The following is an 18,871-nucleotide window of genomic DNA, read 5'->3' as shown; positions in this document are numbered from 1 at the left end:
TATAACACTTTTGATATAATAATATTTTAAAGGATCAGCTGTCTGATAAGACAGAAAAATATTTTTTTTTTTGATGCATGCTTTGTCATTTACCAACTGACTTGAGGGAACTGAACTCTGTGCCTCCCTTTTAACTGTCTAAATGTTACAAAAATTTCAGATATGACTGTTGGAGCCTTCTTGTCAGACAGTGTGGTACTCCTAAGGTGAGATCAATGTCTTTTTGCTCTATTGTTGTTTTAATTGTCTCTGTTTATATCTGACATGGTCTAGGTCCTCCACCCCACATATTTTCTCCCTAGTTTATTGTAGGCAAAAGCAGCAAATTGGATTGCTTTTCAAGCATAACCATAACAGCATAGTGAGGGATAACCTCTCAGTGCTATGAAGAAACCAGAGAGTTAAAGCCAGGTGGAGATGTGTTGCATCTCAGTGCCTCTTGAGAAAGGTTGCTCTGAATACGTGAGAAGATTGTTACTGTTCTTACATTTACATAAAGTACATAAAGTATTATTTAAGGGAACAAAATGGAACAAAAAGCCAGCCGCATACGATGCCAGAATTTAATTCTGCGAGTTATAATGGAACGCAGAATGAAATAAGAGTCTGTAAGGAAATGAAATACAGAGATGTTTTGAATAAACACGGCATTTGGGCTACTGTTCAGTTGTGTGCATTAAGTACAATTGCTTGTTTCATCTGATGGAGAGAGGTGTGGCAGCTTGATTCACCAAATTGCACAGGTGGAGACAGAGTACGAGCAGGCTTGAGGCACACAGACCTGGAGAAGAGAATGGGTAGTTTTCATTTTGCCAGTAGCTCCATTGCTGCACTTGTAAATATTTAACAGAACAATCCTGCCAGTAACTAGGTGTTGTTACAAGTAGAAGTAGGGATTCCTGCATCTTAATGGAAGATACGGGAGTGTGGTGAGATTGGCAAGACAAATGCTTGAAGTGCTGAAATGATGTGCCAACCCACATCTAGTTAAAAGCAGGGAAAACATGACTCTGTTTCCATTTGAGTCAGTTAAACAACAAAATAAAGGGATAGGAAGAAAGAAACGACAAGTGTGGCAGCTGGTCAAGTCTTCTGAAGGGCTTTCTGTGCCATTGTCACACAAGCAGGGGCAGCCAGTTGCTGCTCTGTGGAATGGTGTGCTGTGCCCTGAGATGGGACCTCACAACCCCAATGGTATGAAACCACTCAGAGTACAACTGTGCGCGGTTCTCGTGCACTGTCGTTCCTTGCAAGGTGGAAAAAGGCCCTCAGAAAGGTTTGCTGTGGTGTTTAGAATAACATGCACCACAACAGCCTAGTGACCTCCAGCCAAGCGTTCAGTCACTGCCTGTGCCTTTCTGTGGGGATCTAGGCATTGCTGGCTAACGATGTGGGCAGCCTGATTAATTGCTGCTGCTTCCAGTTCAGAGCGTGTCACTCTTGCTGTTTAGATTCAGATTAGGATAAAGAAATCAGCTTTTTTTTTGCACCCCTACAGAAGCGTTTGTGAAGTCCTTTGGCCAAAACCAACAAACGTTTTGCCAAGTGATATTAAAGGCTTCTGTGGAAGGCGTGGTGACTTGGGGCAGATTGTAGTTGCTATATTGCTCGCGCATGTGTATGGCCGTTTGACAGGCATATTATGGTTTTTTTTTTTTTTTATTTCCAGTGAATAACCAAGTGAGTTAACATTAAAGAAAAATCAGTACATCATGACTGGAGAAATTTCTCCTTTCAAGAAGAAATATTGTTTTAGATCAATTATAGCATTTACTCTTTTACTTCTCCCCTAGCACTTGGAGAGAGTTTTTCCCATAGTGGGGTGCTCCTAGGAACCTCACTCTTTTTCCTCCTTTTTCCTTCCCCTCCTCCCCATTACTGTATATATTTCTAGGCTTAGCATTTTATCTTCAGCCTCCATCTCGTAAGGCAAACTTGCACTGTTATTTCAAGCTACGGTAAAAGACCATGAGCAGCTGTCTCAGAGACTGATGTGAGTCTTGTTCCAGTTGATATGAATTAGGTGTAACCACAATCCCTGCTCTCTTCTCCCCTCTCTCCCACACCTCCAAATTAAGTGGCCTGTGGAGTGAGAGTCCTGAAGTGGTTTGCTTATGTGGTCTGACCTTACAGGGTGCTGGGACTACCCTATAAGTTAATCTGCTGGTTGCTGCACTTTTTTTTTTTTTTTTAAATACTGGAGTTGTTTTTGGAAGAGCATGTTCACATTGGACATGTACGGAACTGAAACCACGAAGAATAACGCTTGCTAAATACTTGGACTGAAGTCCTGCACTGGGGACAGCTCTGTAGATACTGGATTTCTGAGCTGCTTTTCCCAGGAAAGCTGGTGGCACATCTGTGTCATGTGAGAACAGACTCACCTGGGCCCTGCTGGTCCTTAGCTTGCTCTGTGACTCTCGCCGAGCTCTTCTTCAGCTGGGACTTACTGTAGCTGTAGCTCAGTGCAAGAGTTGCAAGGGTGGAAAACTTTCATTCACGGTGCACTGGGTGACTCCCAAAGTAGATTTCTACAACATGGAAAGAATATTCATTTCTTAGCACCTGCTGGGAGGAAATTACCCAAATGTTCGCTCTTCCAGAAAATATGAATGTTTTGTCTCTTGTCCCACTTACACCATAAGAAAAAATATGTATGGATGCATCTCCTACCCCTGTGTTCCCAACTTGACTTTCAGGTTACAGATTTTACCTAAAGCCATTATTTATCCTTTCCTGACTATGCAGGCACCTTAGCTAGCAGTCTCACTTGCATGAGTCTGTTGTCCTTGCTTGCTAATTTTGTCTTCAAACATCAGGAAGACTTTATGCAACTTTTGCTGGAGATGTTTGTTATATATTATCAGTTACCCCAGCTGCCTCCTGCAGTCTGTATCTGAGCACTGAACTTCAAGCTAATGCTGTGATTTTCATTCAGAAGCTAGCTGTCCTTGCCAGCTAGGTCAAGAGCTAATTTATTTTAGAGTTCAAATGCATTCTTTTATTTTTTATTTCTGCTTGAAATTGTGCACATTACCAAATTTTCTTTGTTTTGCTTTGGCTGAGAAACTTCTCTTTGAATGATTGTTCAATTCCACTTCTATGTTGATCTCCAGATCCAGACCTGTCATCACCATGGACATCTCCATTTTTCTGCCAGCATCCATCAATATCACAGCTCCTCAGTGCCATGACGGCTTGCAGCCTGTGAACTGCCTCAATGTCACAGCATGCTTTCGCTTCAGTGGCAAGCATGTTCCTGGAGAAATAGGTAAGGTACCTGTGCCAACCCTGGTCAGGGGCACCCTGACAGGTTGACGTGGAGCTGGGGGCTCCCTTTGGAGTCAGTATCAAAGGTTTTCTGTGAAAGAATTTTTTTTGAGGTGAGCTGGGGTATGCAGTTACAGAAAGTTGGAGGCTCCCAAGATGCTTCCTTTGGCATTTGTTTATCTTCTGATGAGGATGAGATAATACTGGGGTAGTTTTCAGTGAAAGGAGAGGAATGTATCCTTAGTCTTACTACAAGGATAGAGAACACAAGCAAACTATGCTTTGAAAGTTCATGTTCTCTCTATTTGCCTGTTGATAACCCATTTTTTATAGACATCCGCTATCATAAAGCAGCTGTGATGTGCTCTGGATGAATAGTTTTTGAACATCTACAAGGAGCTCTTGAAACAGAGCACTATAAATTTGAACTCTTGGGTGTTACTACCACCAGACACGAGCAAATTCTTTTCAGTGCATCAGTTTACCCATTTGTAAAACAATTATAAATAGCCCAGTATTTTATTGATGGCAAGAATATCTTTTGAGTTACTTAGTCTCTAAACTGCATGGGTGGCTTAAAGACCATTCTCTAAACTTACACTTCACTTGGGTGAATGAAATCACGTAAGGTGTGTAATTGTCCCAGCCATTACATCTTGACTGCATTAAATTATTGCTTATGTCTTTTACATCCCAATGTTTACAAGTCTTGGGTATTGCCTGAAGTGGTATGAGATATATACAGCATTTCTAAATACCATGAAGACCGGATTTATTTAGTTCAGCCATGCTGTTTTAACTTGGCTATGCTCTAGAATGGCAATGGGCTTGTTTTATCTCTCATGTGGAGTACGAACTAGGAGCTGCTCATTGGAGTTGCTTAATGCAGCTCATCACTGTCACCTGAAAGATCAAAAAAACAGAGTTGTAGTTTGATTTCTCTGGATTCTAACATATAGATGCAACTGAGACTTCATTTTCTATTTTTGCCCCCTTTTCCTTCCCTGTAAATAATGTCAGACTCCTAGCAGACAAATATGTGCTTTGATACAGCTTTTTTTGTATGTCCTGCTACTCTGTCAGTTAGAAAATGCTTGTCCTTGGGTGCTTCAGGGGTGTTGATTTCTTTGTGAAAATCCAAGAGTAGATCTACTGAACGCCTAGGTTTTCTTATGTTCCGGGGGATACTGCTTAAAATGTTTCCTTTGCTTTAATTTTGTATCTCTTGACCTGTGGCTAAGAAATGATCTGCCTGTTTCTCATTTTAAATATATATTCCCCTTTTTAATGAAGGAGTTATCTTCTGCTTCATCGTGTCTTGTACGAGCCAGTTGCATTCCTCTGCATTGTCATATAAACAGTGCTCTTGATGATTTATTGTGGTGAAAGCACATGTGCATCTTTTTCGGTGGGTAACATCCATCTCATTGCAAGGAATTTTTTTACTATTAAGTAGATGATTATAAAACTTCCAACCATTGTCCTTTTATACAATACTTCTAGCAAAGTGATTTGTCTTGAAAACATTGCAGCCAGAACTGACTGTATAAAAACCCTTGGGGATATGATTTGGATACAGTATCTCAAATAAGCTTTCAGTTTGTAATCTAACAGGCCATTTTAATTATGTTGTAGCCGAAGAGTATCAATTAATAAAGGGTGGAACAATTCATGGAAATACTGCAACCGTTCCTCTCCTATGTGCCTAAATAGGGAAAAAAATAAAATATTCCTGAAATGCTGTGTTAAAGTTTTGTGGCAGAGACTCTGGGATTGCCTCAGCTTCAGATGTCTGGGAGCAGTCTGATAAGTCAGGCAGTGAGAACACAGGGCTCATTGAAAATGCTGTTCCCTTAAGGCTTGTCAGTATGGACACTCAAAACTGCTGGTTACTGTTGGAAAATCTGGGCTTTGCCCTTGCTTTTGGGCAGCTGAAGTTGGTCACCTACTACAACATGTTTAGAAAGTCAAGCTGAACATGCAGGCAGTATTCTTCTCTGGGAAATGTTTGTCTACAATGCTTACGTGAACGTGTTGTTTCATTAACTGCCATGTGAAGAAAAGCTGTCTTATGTGTCTCACTTGCATATAAACCTTTCCCACCCTCCTCCTCCTCCTCCTCCTCCTCCTCCTTCCTCCTTCCTCCTTCCTCCTTCCTCCTTCTTCTTTCTTCTTCTTTCTTCTTCTTTCTTCTTCTTTCTTCTTCTTTCTTCTTCTTTCTTCTTCTTTCTTCTTCTTTCTTCTTCTTTCTTCTTCTTTCTTCTTCTTTCTTCTTCTTTCTTCTTTCTTCTTCTTCTTTTTTCCAACAGCAGTTGCAGTACTATTGGTCATGTAATAGCTATCTGAGAGTCTGTGTTTACTGATGCTTCTTGATGCTGACAATGACTGTATAATTCCCATCCATTCTGTGGATACTGTTTGCTGACTATGGTCTTCACAAGTATGAATTTATTGCAGAAATGGTTTTGCCTGAACAAAGAGCAATGCCCAAATGAAGCATGTGCTCTGCTCTGCATGCCAGGCATTGTCTGACCCTTCACTCTGCCTCAGTGCTCTCTGGGGAGCTGAGCATCCACCATCAGAGTCAAGCTCTGGTATGTCTTGAATGTGTGAGAAATACAATGCTTTCTCAGCCCCCCAGGGTTTCTCTATCTGTAGAATAGTGCTCAGCATACTCTCTTCCTGCAGCAGCAGCTCTTGCAAGGTGAGAAAGAAAGGAAGCAGCTTTCCTGGATAAGGTAAATATGTATGTATTGCACACTTTAAAAACAAACAAAAAAAACATCCCAAAGCATCTTAAACTGACAGAAAATATTCTATTGTCCCCCATTAGTGTCCTCTATACTAGGAAATGGGTTGAGTTTAGGTTTGATACAGCTAGCGGCATGCAGTGTGGCTTTATAGCAAGGTGGCAGTGAGGATGCAGGAGAGATGAGAAGTACTGATGAAGACATGGCAATAGGGACTGTGGCATGCACTGCAAATAATGGTCAAAGATTCCTGAGGGTCCTGCATAGACACTGCTGCGTAGTTGCTGCCACTGCTGTCTTCCCTTATGGGCTAGGCTGAGGGCACACGCGCTCAGCATTGCCATGGTTGTGTTCTGCAGTGATGCTTCTTGCTTTGCCTGACCCCAGCTACATCTCACAATGTGACAGTGTTTGCTTGCTGAACATTAGGCTGAGCTACAGCTCAGAAAAAGCAGGGATGAGATAAAGTCCTTTCCTAGCCTGGATGATCAGGCTTCAGCCTCTTCAGACCACACACTTCTGGGTGACCAGAACAAGAAAAGAGAGGCTGCTGGCATCTCTGTGCATGAGTCACTGTTACTGCATTCATATCCACCAGAGAAGGGAATTAAACTTGTGGCTACAATCTGGGTAATCTCCTGTACAAAAATAAAAAATCAGTGCCAATGTAAGGATTAGATGAATTTTAGTGGCTGTGAAAACAAGAGGTTTGAGGCATTTGGCTGGAGTTAGGTGCCTTAGATAGTTCTTCAAGCTTTCTCCTTCATTCTTTGCTTCAGCTGTGCATTGCTTGTATGTTGATCCATTTCTAGGGTCGTCCTCATGTCCCTGATAGTGTTGTCTGAGAGAGCCTTGTGAGATGTAGTGTGGAATAATGAGTTGTTTGGTATTTTTGCTCTGCTTTGGTATGCTACTAGGACTGAAGAAATGTGACTGATCCAAAATCTGACAAAAGCAGATACTCTTCTTCTTATCAGCATCCTGCTGTAGTTTGGTGCAGGAGTGTTATTTCTGTCTGTCTCTTGTTTTTCCAGTCTGCTTGGGTGCAGGCCTGAATCGGTGCTACCCTATGAATGCCTCAGCAGCAGTTTTGCTGTAGGGATGTGTTTTTCAGTATATGTGGTGTCCACCCCCGAATCGGTACAAGTTAGCAGCCTATCAAGTCCTTAGGGATGCGCTCCTGCTGAGCATTTTGCCACCTGCCTTTGGTATGCTGTGGCATCCTCTGAGTGAGCTGTGAAGTGTTTTGCTGGGTGCCTGGGGTTGTGCAGGCTCTTCATTCGCACAGCCAGCTGTGGATCCTGTCTCAGACCGTGGGATACCACTGTCCTCTTTGCCCCTCTCCTCACTCCTGTCCTCTTCAGGGCTACCTTCAGCTCTCTGCAGGGCGTGCCTCTTGCATGTTGTGCCTCTTAGGAATGAAAATCCACTGTAAAAATGCCATTTTTACTCGACAGGTATGTTGCTGTGGTGTCCAAGCACCACTTGGAGTGACTTGTCTGCTCTGCTGGGTGGTAGTCCTCTTGGAGATATGACCCAAAGTTTCTCAGGGGGAGCTATTACTGAGGCCTCTTAGGCATTAGACTTTAGTTATAGGAAAGGAATAATCACTAGAAAAATAAAGCCCTTCATCTAATCTCATCATATCCATGCCAGAATTTTCTTTTGATTGTGTGAAGTGGATGGGCAGATCCCCAGAAGCGTTGCTAACTACACTTTAAGCTGCTGGATGAGAATTTGAAGGCATTACCTGCAAGAGTTAAATCTGCTAGCAAGAGCTTGCCTCCTGATCTGCTGCTGGAGCCAGCAGGAGGAACTTAAACCACCAGCGGTGATGAGGCTGGCCAGTTATCTTCCCCACCCCGTCTGCTTTTTGGAAGCAATGAAGACAGAGTGGGGAAAAAAAAAAAAGCCTTACTCATGATATTTCAGTTTTTCCACTGATGTGACATCATTGGATATAACATAGAAACAAGTTGTCAAAATAAAGGGGAGGCGGCCACGGGGGGGTAGGGGGGGATGAGAGGCCGACTGCACATTTTGATTGAAAACATCCACTGCCGCTGCGGTAGCTGGAAACGTTTTGCATTGAGGCCTGGTACCGGGCTGGTGTTGGGACGAGACCTCCCTCGGGGCCTCCCTGGGCAGCCCCTGTCCCTCTGGCTGCCATTCTTCCCTCAGCGAAGGGACGCATAGCCCCATGGACCCATGCGGGCCTCGGTCTTCTGGCACATCGCCTTGTTGTTATGCAGGGGATGGAGGCACAGCCCTAGGCCCGCTTGTGGGGTCTTGAAAGAGGAAGAGGGAAAATCGGGGTTGGGTGTGGGATGTGCACACTTCAAAGAAAAAAATTAAAGAGACTGCTGGGATTTCAAACAGGCCAAACGCTGGGCTTCTGGTCAGAAAGCAGGATACAGCACAAAGTGAGGTGGGCGTGAGTTACGGAAATGATGCGTGCTCACAGAAACCAAGTTGCACAATATCATTAAATGAATTCTTTAAAGCAGTGAGACTTTGGTGAATAAATGATTAGAGGTGAGAGCATTGGTGGCAGTATTAATTTTGAGAGATCAGTTCTCATTGATTAAAAAAGACAACACAAAACAGAATGAGAACGCAGCAAACAACAATAAAGATCCCTTGCTGAAATTATGTACAGAAGACCTCAATCCAGCAATATATTACATTTGCACTGAATTTTTATAAAATTCTAGGTTAAAAAAAAGTTTACATTTATGGGGAGCATTTTATCTGGCCTCAATCACTTAGGACTTAAAACATGAATAAAAACCAAAGCAATAATTTGGCAATCACCCTACATATGTAACTAATCAGTACAGGAGCTGTCACTGGCTGTCATATAGAAAGATAATCAACTAATTAAGCCATTTATAGTGGGCCAATCTCATGGTACTCCCATCATTGCCTTGATAACAGCTGAAATCAATACAGACCGTGGTCTGTGATGAGTGAAAGAACCTCACAGCCTGCCTTTAAATTGTCTGCAAACAGCAGCAGAGCAAGTATTTGTGCTTCTATTGTAGTTTTGCTGCTGATGGAAAAGGTACAGTCAGTTTGGATTATTCAATTGCTATGCAACTTCTTGACATAGCAAACAAGCTTTTTTCTGAAAAAAAAAAACAAACATCCAGTCACAAACCCACCCATTGTATTAAGCTACCTGCCTTGTAGAGCAGCAGGAAAACAGCTGGCTAGTCTCTGGGTATTTCTTCCATAAACCGCCAAGGTTGTGTAACATCTAAAAGGGGATGGATGCTCAGTGCAAGGCAGTGACCTCTAGTTAAGGGCTAAACTCTAAGATGACTGCAAATCAACAGAAGTAATTGTCAGGAAATGCCGCATCCTGGTTGACATATGCATAGTTTGTGCTTTTCTATGAGGAAAACAAAGCTTGAGGCTTTTGTTGTTGTTTGTGTTGTGTTTTTTGCTTTTTCTTTTAATAGCATAATTTAAGGTTTTTTTTTTTTTTTTTTTTTTTAGGTGTGCGTGTTTAGATGTATTTTTACACATGACTTCCTACTGCTTCTCATCATCCTTCAGGAAGAGCTGGGGAAAGTAGTGGCACAAAACTTGGGAGTATGTCAGTAATTGGATGTGGTTTTGTGCAGCCACAGGAAACTTTGTGATTGATTGAGAGCCTGCAAGGCCTGACCTTTTTTTAATCACACATGCCTTGTGGACAACAGGATCCATTGACAGGTGGCTAGAAAGTAACTATTGTTCACTGACATCCTTTGTTTTCTTCTTTTACTTTTTTTTTTTTACAACAGGTTTGAATTATAACTTGACTGCTGATGTGACAAAGAAGGAAAAGAGCCAGCAACCGAGAGTTTACTTTGTGACTTCTGGAGAGACAGTGGGACAGGTCACAGAGAAGTTACAACTGTCATACATGCAGGAAAAGTGCGAGCATTACCTAGCGTATGTCAAGGTCAGTTCAGCCCTGTCTTTACTTACATTGGCCTCAATGCAATCCTCCCCCCCTTTTTTTTATTATTTAACCAATTAAAATGATGTAGCTTGGCTAAAGATGTGCTTTGTTTTCCTGAGAGGTGGATGAAGTTTTTTGAGTGGGAGCTCAGAGCTTCTTGTTTGGCATAATTTGTCAGCGTGAGCGCTATCGCCTATGAGCCTTTGAGGCCTAGTGCCAGGAATATGTATTTTATTTACTTTTTGTCTGGTGCATTTGTGGGAGATTTCTTCCTTTGGCTTGGTTTGTTGTTACCGTTGTTATACTCAAAATTGGAAGGCAAAATGTTATTTTGTCAGGAGCAGAAAGTTTAATCTATTAGTTTTGTCAGGTATTTTCCTTTGTGCATGGGGCTGACGCTGGGATCTGCATAGGAACGACAGGGTAATGCAGGATCTGTCCTGAAGCAATTGGACTCTTGGGTTTGAAGAGCATGCGTTTCATTTGGGCTTAAAAATACCAGTGGGATAACTGAATTTCATCTGTATCATAGACCTAGGGGAATATAGGGAGTGCTTTCCAGACACTGTGGGGCATAGAAAGGCTCAGTTCTTCATGTGACAGTACTTTTCTTCCGGTGTCTGCTAGGACGCTTTTTACCTTTAATTGACGACTGTTGTTGAAGAAATTCCACCCAAGTACAATTCTGTTTTCAAAGCATACAAAACAGTTTCTCTTCTGCTTAGAGATTTATATAATGGATTTGAAAATTATATAGAAAGGAGGTTCATCTTTTAAGCTGTGTACATCTTAAAAGCACACTAATCTGTGCTACCACCCTAGAGAGCAATATAAGGCAGTGTGGTTGTGTGGGTGAGTTGCATATCCTCCTTACTGAAGGACATATTCCCATAGATGATTATGACCTAACTTCAGTGGATATCACTTGGTAACATCTTGTTTTTGAGAATCCAGCAGGTCCAGACATCCCTAAATGTATAAACTTTTCCAGGAAACTTCTATGTACCTAAAAAACCATGAGAATGGGAGATAAGATTCAACCTTTGACTTTATCAACATTTTGTGCATGGTTGTTGAGTGAAAATAAAATAAATAAAGGGACCACCATGGAGGAAATGACGTCGTATTAAGTTTACAGATCTCTGAGAAGCAACTAGATATCTTCCAGTTTTTTTTTTTTTTTTGCATTTATTTGTTTCTGCAGCAACCTTTGTTTTTTGCTTTGGGAAAGCTCATTAAAGAAAATGTAGACATACAAAACTACCGCTATTTAGAAAATATGATGTGAGTTTACTAATCGTGGTCTTTTTCAAATGAGCACATGTGGATAGGCTTTCATGTGTTGAGTTCAGATGAAAAGGAGCATGTCTCTATCTTAACCCAATAACTTGTTTTATGCTAGCCCTGTTGTAATTTTTGGGTACTACACAGAATTCACTAAAAGGCAACGTATGCCCAAGAAACTGTTTCATTTATTGGGAGTGAAAAGGTAAGAACTATCTTTTTCTGGAAAATTCCTGGAAAAAATGACTTTTATAGGTAAGAAAAACATTTCGAAATGTTAAATATAATAACAACTTATAGCAAAACAGCTGGTTAACAAACAAGGCTACTAGTGCTCTGCTTGATGTAAGTAGCTATTTTTCACAGTTGGAAGAATAGCAGGAAGTGTCATTTGTCCGTGTAAGGGAGAATGCAAAGTAGTGGAGAAAGATAATCCCTGTGCTTTCATGGGAAAGGTGATATCCATGAGCCTACATGACATTAGAAACATCAAAGGGAGACCCACAGACTGTGGAGGAGTGGGAATGGGGTCATGATCTTTTGCTGTTATCCTTAAGGAACACCTGGTTTAAAAATAACAACAAAAAAAATGAAATCCAAAAAAACTCTAACTCTAAATCTGAACTCTACCTGGAATTCTCCTTAGTCACATAGTTTTGTGATGGATGGATGGATGATAAAAGATCTGGGCTTAAAATATTTTTTATGAAGTATTTCACTTAGGCTTTCCTCTGTCCTGTTGTTTAATGTATGCCTGACTAATTTGCCTCCATGGCTAATTGAGTTGTTTGCAGTTGCATCCTTAACCTGTTCACTTTATTACTTTTCTTTTGAATCCCTGGTGATAAATAGGTTTATAAGTTTACATGAGGATGTCAGTTCTGGAGTGGCTGTGTTCAAGGATGGAGAAACTTTGGGCTTGTGCATGACCTCATGTGCTGGTTTGACAAACCCTATTAGCGTCCAGTCCAAACAGCAGAGCTCTGTAGGTTGCCTTAGTTAAATGAAAGCCTGTGCCAAGGCTTGCTGGATGGCATTGTCTTACCAACAAGTAGTTATAGCATGCTGGAGACATAAAACAGGACTGAGGAAAGTAATAGTAGAACCAGGCATATACAAGCTTGCTGTGATCTCTTTCGACAGATAGGATCTCAAGAGATCTCAAAGAAACTGAGCACTAAATAGTTGCAGGCTGCAAAGGAATCAACAGGATTAATTGTTAAATCATTTTGCGATTGATAATTCTCAACATTCTGAAGGTGTCCTTTCCTATTTGTTCTCTTCTCTCAGGACAGGAGCTACTGTCCTTATTTCTCCTTCTGAGTATTAAAGTCTGTCTTTCCTCATGATTGTGTGGCTGAGATAAATGGACGTCAAAGCTTGTAGGATATGTATAGCTCAGAAATCTTGTACAAGGCAAGCTACTGAATTACAGCTCAAATTGCTAGAATTATTGTGGTTCATGAGCAAATGTGTGTTTTTATCTGGCTGTGAACAGAGAAGAAAATGGAAGTATGTTTGGATTTGAAAATGCTTTGAGTTTGCTTCTCTAATGGTTATGGGGAAGCAGAGAAGAGATGCAGTTTCCTCCCTTCTTCCCCCTTGGAACCCGTTTGATTTTCAATTATGAAACTTTGATTGTTCTAGTATCCATCAACAGTAATTTTCAATACATCACCTCAAGTGTCATCTGCAAAAGCAGCATTTAATTTCAACGATCGTTGGAGGTTTGACTGATGTGCTCAGTAGAAAATCAACAGCTGGTTCAAGTGGCCATTAATTATGACCTTCAGGAGTATTGCTCTTTTTTTTGTGCATCTCTGCATAGCTGATGCCTGTTGACTCTCAGGAGGGGCTTTGGTGCTGGATGATTCCTCCTCTGGCCGTGCTGCCGCTTACCCTCTCCTTCAACAAGGGTAAACCCTTGTTGAAAAAAAGACATTAAAAAGACATTACTTTTTAACCTCTCATCATTTTTTAAGGTATTCATTTCTCTGTAGAAGCAACAGGAAACATAAACATGAGAAAATGGAACTTGGTACTAAGTAGAGGAAAATGAGCAGAGTTGTGGAAGGGGTAGAAAAAAGAGGGAAAAAAAAAGAAATGGATTTGGATGCTTTAAAGGTGTCTCCTTAATATTAGTGTCTGGGTTTGCAGCTGAAATACAAAACTTTCTCTTGAGAGCTGAATTTGATATCACTAAAAAGACTTAAGCTGCGTGCTTAACACTTGCTCCAGCTGGAGCATAGTCTCTGAGGAAACTTTTTCCCATTTTGCATTAACTGCCTTGGTCATTACCTTTTTTTTATGGGTTCCCTTAATATTTAGGAGAGATTTGCCTGTGAAAAGGAGAACTTGATGCAGACATCAAAGCACATTGTGCGTGCAGATCTATATGGGGCCAAATCTCATCCTTGATTTCTCACAAAGGTATGATGGAGATGATGGTGAAAGCCCCTTGTATGATTTATTAAAGACGTTATACATTTATTAAAAAAGCACTGCTTGGTTTCTTACCCACTATAGGCCAGCCAGCTGGGCTGCCTGTTGCTACCACTCACGGCTGTCTGTGTGCAAAGTGAAGGTTGTAATAGCTTCAAACACCATCAGCAGTCCTGGCACAGGATTAACCCAGACACAGTATTTATGTTTTTTACTGATCTTTATCTCGGTTGACTGTCTGGTTGTTTTAAGCAGTCTCACGTTGCTCATCATATTAACTCTTACCAGATCCGGTCGTAGCCTGTGGGGAAGATGGGGCTGAGAAGTGACAAGGGGGCTTCTCATGACTTGTGTGTAGGTGAGGTGCTTGTAAGTTTTGTACAGCTAGGGTTGGAATAAAATGTTTCTTTTTGAATAGAAATGGCATAGTTATGTGTTTCGTTCACTGCTGAATTCTGTAGCCAAAAATTTGCGTTTTTATAAATGTTTCTGGCCTCTGTCTGCTGTGCATTGCTATTACCTCAAGTCTTTGAAGATACTATGGGCTGTTGATCTCACACAACTTTGACTCTAGTTCTCGCCAACTTGAGTCACTGTCTGTGGTTGTGATCGTTTCTCCTTCTGTAGCTGTTTGATCTCCTCTGAGGGGGATGCACATATTAAAGTCTTTTGTTCTTAATCCACCGTACTCTGCTCTTTCCTAGTCTGGGTGGCAAAGCATTCAGTCTCACCGTCGTGTGGTGTAGAGATGGTATCACCTTGATCATTTGCCAGACAGGCTTTTTCCTGAAAGTTGTCTGATAGTGAATTAACATCTATGTGTTAAGGTCTGACTGGTGTTGTTACAGGATGCAGAGAGATGCCAGAGACTCTGCAGTTTAGTTTGAGGTATCAATTTTTAATGGGATTGGTGTCTCCTTCATAGTCAATGTAACTTTCGGGAGTGTTTTTTTTTTTTTTTTAATTGGCAGAGCTTGCTGCTGAAGCATTTACATTCGGTTTGGTGGCTCCAGGCTGAGCCTGGTTGCTCATGTGTGCTAAGTCCTTTTCTAAGATGCTGGTGATTCAAGTGATGGATCAATTATGTGCTGGATGTGGATGATAACAACCGCTTTGCAGAGGAGGAGGTGAAAACCAGTCCCTTGTGAAGTACAGATTCCCTTGGTAGTGACCCAGCTGTGCTGCTTGCCTCTCTGTGGAAGAGAAGAGAAATTGAAGCAAGCCAGGGGATAATGCTTGAAGCAGAGATTGGTTTCATAGCAGCAGCTATGAAAACTTAGTCATGATTGTCTAGAATTTCAGAGGATTTGGACCACTGGGCAGACAAGGGAAGCAGTGACCTGTTCTAGCCTTCAGCAGAAAGTTTATAGCCACTAGAAGAAAGACGAAAGCTGCTGTGTAGGACTGCCAGGAATGATGACTACAGCGAGGCTGAGCACTAAGACCAATAGCAGAGTGTATCTTTGTGTGTGGTGTTTTTTTTTTTTTTTACTTTACATTTTTCTCCCCTTTTGCTGAGCCAGCTGGAGGCTGGAGAAATTGTCAGGCTGAGCCAGATGCACTCATAGCCTGTGCCTGGTCTTAAAGGGCTGGGGGATAGGTGGGGTGATCACAAAACACAGAGGCTTATTTACAGACGCACACTTTCTAGGACAAGTCTTTTTTCCAAAACCGTGCAAAGTGTACTTGTAATCTATTAACGCAGCCTGCCTTCCCTCTAGCAAAGCAAAACAAATACTGTCTTGGCAAGATAAATATGGTGTGATTTTTTTTTTTTTTTTTTTGCCTTGTTCTAGTGTGACCAACCCTCTCCTTTTGGGGACCAGGTAGAGGAGAAGTTGCACGTCTTTCCTGAGAAGCTCCCATGGGCAAGGGAAGAACTGCATGACTCAGGGTTCTTATTCCTTGCCTCTTAAATACAGGGATTTAGATAAACAGTAAAAGTGTTAGGAGTTGGTGGGAAGACTGACATCTTTGAGATGAATGTTAGCAATATCAAAACTTAAATACTGTTAGTGACCATGGAGTTGGCTTTTCCAGAAGCTTTTGGCAGTGTTTATCAGGAGCAAGTCAAGACTCATATTCAGAACTGTCCTGTACAACATGGTCAAACTGAAGCAGCCAGATTTGTCTGGCACTAGCAGAGGGGACCCAAGCTGTAAGTGGCTAAGTGCTGTAATATCTACTGGGGCTGGCAGTGCCATTATGTGAGAGAGCAAACTGTGGCAGGCATTAAGCTATTAGCTGTTTTGGGGCTTTGGTCTAGTGGGCAGCGTAGTTAGTAAGGCTGTTTGGTAGCACAAAAAGTCTTGTGTCCTGAGGCCATTAGGAGGCTTTCATCTCTGAACTGAAGACAGAGGTTTTGTCCACAGGCACTCCAATGCCAATCTTATCAGATTTTTGAAGAAATCACTTTTTTTTTTATTATTTTTATTTTTAACTTCACACTGATCAGTGACATAATTGGGTGGCAAATCACTCTTGCCTGGTTGGAGAATGCCTTTGTACAAAGCACGGCTGTTACAAAATCAACCAACCAAAAAAAAAAACTTTCAAATTTTAGCGAAGTAACTAATTTCAATTTAGTTCACTGGTGCTCTTCAGCTTTAGCCAGCATGTATGAAAAAAGACCTCATATGTTGTTTATGGCCCAGGTGGAAACTTGGTTGCTCTGGTGGAGCTGCTGTCAGATAAAGTGCCTAGGTAATCACATTCATAAATCCAAGTAAAGAGACTCTATGCTCTTGAAATAAAATAAATATAATCTTGCATGAGGCTCAGTCAGTAGACTTAAAGCACAGCAGCTGTTGAAATTCTGCTTTGCCTGCCTTGTATTTCTTTTTACCTGTCTTTTTTCAGCTACCACATTTCCTGCTAACCCATAAAAGGATCCAAATCTTCAGTCTTGAGCCCATTGATGTGCTTGTTCCTCTGGTATAAACCGCAATGGGAGAGGAATACGTATTTTAGATGAACTCAACCTAAAAAAAAGTTATATTTCTTAAATTTGAACAGAGTTGAAAATTATTTCTAATGTCTACATGAAGTGTGATGCTGTTATTGGTCTTAAAACGTTCAGTAATAGGCTTATGCCTGTCTCTACTGTTTGCCCACTGATGTCTTTTAGTTCGATGTAGTAGTTCCTCAAAAGAGACTTTACTTGCAGATTAAATCTTTTTGGAGGCCTAGGAGGGGCAGATTTAGGCTTGGGTGGAGGATGGCTCTTGGGAGAGGTTGTCCATGGGGCTCCTCTCTGAGAGGATTCATTGTGTTTTCCCAGTGATGGCACTTCTAGGAAGTGAATGGCCAAACAGATAAAAGAGGTGCTACACTTTGTGCTAGGAAAAGTCGTTTCAAAAGGCAGGTAATGATGGAAAGGATTTTTTTTTTCTTTTTCTGGCACTCCTGGTTAACCGAAGAGCTTGTTTTGTCAGGTGGAAAGAAGCAACAAAGAAGGTAACACTACTGTTTTAGAGACTTTCTAAGCTTGTTTTTCAGGGAGAGTGCTACAAACCAAACACATGATGGCAAATTTTACCGTAAAGGTGTATTAGTACTTCTTTGGGACAAATATATACTTTAGGGGGCATATGTTTAATCCCAAACACTAGAGTCTTGCTCCAGAAAATTACAATAGGGAACAGCTTGTTTGTCTTAGTGGTTTTCCTGTTTATAACACATGGAGGAATATCAGTCTGTGCCGTGATCTCGGACACATACAAGTACATGATCAGCTTATCCTTTCCAAAGTGGGGAGTGCCTAAAATTATCACCCTTCCATTTCGCTACACTTAGAAAGGAATGAGCAAGGCACTTCATTAGGAAACACTGGAGGCAACTTCCAACAGAAAACTCCTCTCAAAGTTAGAAAGAAAACAATTAATTTTGACGGCTGTGGTTTTTGGGTTTGTTCCAAAGCTATAACCTCCTGATAGGCAGAATAGACTTGGGTCTCCAGGGAGACTCCTACAGATGCTGTGTTTGGTTTGGTTTGGATGGCAACAAGTAATGCTAATCGAGTGCCCTAATTCATACTGAAAGTACCTGACAATGTGCTTGAAGATATGTGGGAGTAATATGTTGCAGGCATGGAGCTCTTTTCTGGCAGAAAATGCCTCTTGCCCTTTCCCCCCAACTGCTCCCCCCCCCCCCCCCCCCCCCCTTCAGTTGTGGAACTGAATTCATCTTGAATGCCTGAGGTGCAGAAACAAGTGAGGAAAGGTCCATGCCCTGTGCCATCAAACCCATGCTTCCACCTGCGTTTCCGTAAGTAATGAGGTAATTACAGCCAGTGTGGCTGTGCTGGCGATCAAAAGTTATATCCTCCTAGTTATGCTTCCAGTTTTGTTGCAAAGTTTTCACTACTGATTTCCCCTGTAGAGCTCCATGACCTCTCCTGGAGTCCCAGTTATTTGAGAGAATGTTTAGTATTCTGCAACTGGAACCTGCAAGTTGTCCTACACTACCTTTGCTCCTCCAGAGATCTGAAATTGGTAGTTATCTGAGAGTTAGAACTATTTTCCGCTTGCCCGCAATGTCTTTGATTTGATGGCATATTCTTCAGCTTGTTTCCTAACTTTGTATTCCACGTGTTCTTGTGGATTGGATGCATTCAACAAATTGTCTTGCACTTCTCTGCTTTGGTGTGGCATGATTTTAGAATGACCTTTTCTCCCATTACATGTTTATGGCCACTGTGCATGCTTTTAGTGACCGTTTTCCTTTTGGAAAAAGGATTATTGTTGAAAACACACTTTTGAAAGCTATCATCAAAGCAGTCAAGTAGTCAAACTTTAGGAATATGAGCAATCTAATATTGAGGGTTTGTTTCTTCCTTTGGCATCCTCTATTGTAATGTGCCATTTATCTTCATCTTGTGTCAAAATCTGTATTGCTGCATGCCAATCACAAAGCTTTAGAAGAACAGTTTTCAGAAGTGGGTGTTTTAAAGGTTCCATCTAACATAGAGAACTGATTGATTCTTAACTGAAAACTCTGTTACTGCATCAGAGAGGTTTCTCTGATCATGTTCCACTAAGAACATGTACAGCAACTTCAGTGTTTCACAGAAAGTTTAACCAGAGGATTTTCTGGTCTGTCTTCATTGTCAAGATATTGACCACTTTTTCTGAAGTTACGCCTACTAGTGTATATAATTTTTTCATATATAAAG

General features: G+C 41.4%; 1 protein-coding gene across 4 annotated transcripts in view; it reads left to right on the top strand.

The window, feature by feature from the left end:
• Window positions 1–18,871, top strand: part of ITGA9 (integrin subunit alpha 9) — a 217,515-nt gene that overhangs the window by 40,650 nt on the left and 157,994 nt on the right. For all 4 annotated transcript variants that reach the window (XM_083824914.1, XM_083824915.1, XM_083824916.1 and 1 more), the window contains exons 13-15: window positions 161–206; window positions 3,117–3,271; window positions 9,812–9,972. In XM_083824914.1, coding sequence (XP_083681040.1) covers window positions 161–206; window positions 3,117–3,271; window positions 9,812–9,972 — 362 coding nt within the window. The remainder of the gene's footprint in view (window positions 1–160; window positions 207–3,116; window positions 3,272–9,811; window positions 9,973–18,871) is intronic.

The sequence above is a fragment of the Anser anser genome, assembly GCF_964211835.1.
Source record: "Anser anser genome assembly, chromosome: 2".
NCBI lineage: Eukaryota > Metazoa > Chordata > Aves > Anseriformes > Anatidae > Anser > Anser anser.
Note: the sequence above shows the minus strand (reverse complement) of the source record. Positions and strands in the feature narration are given on the sequence as shown.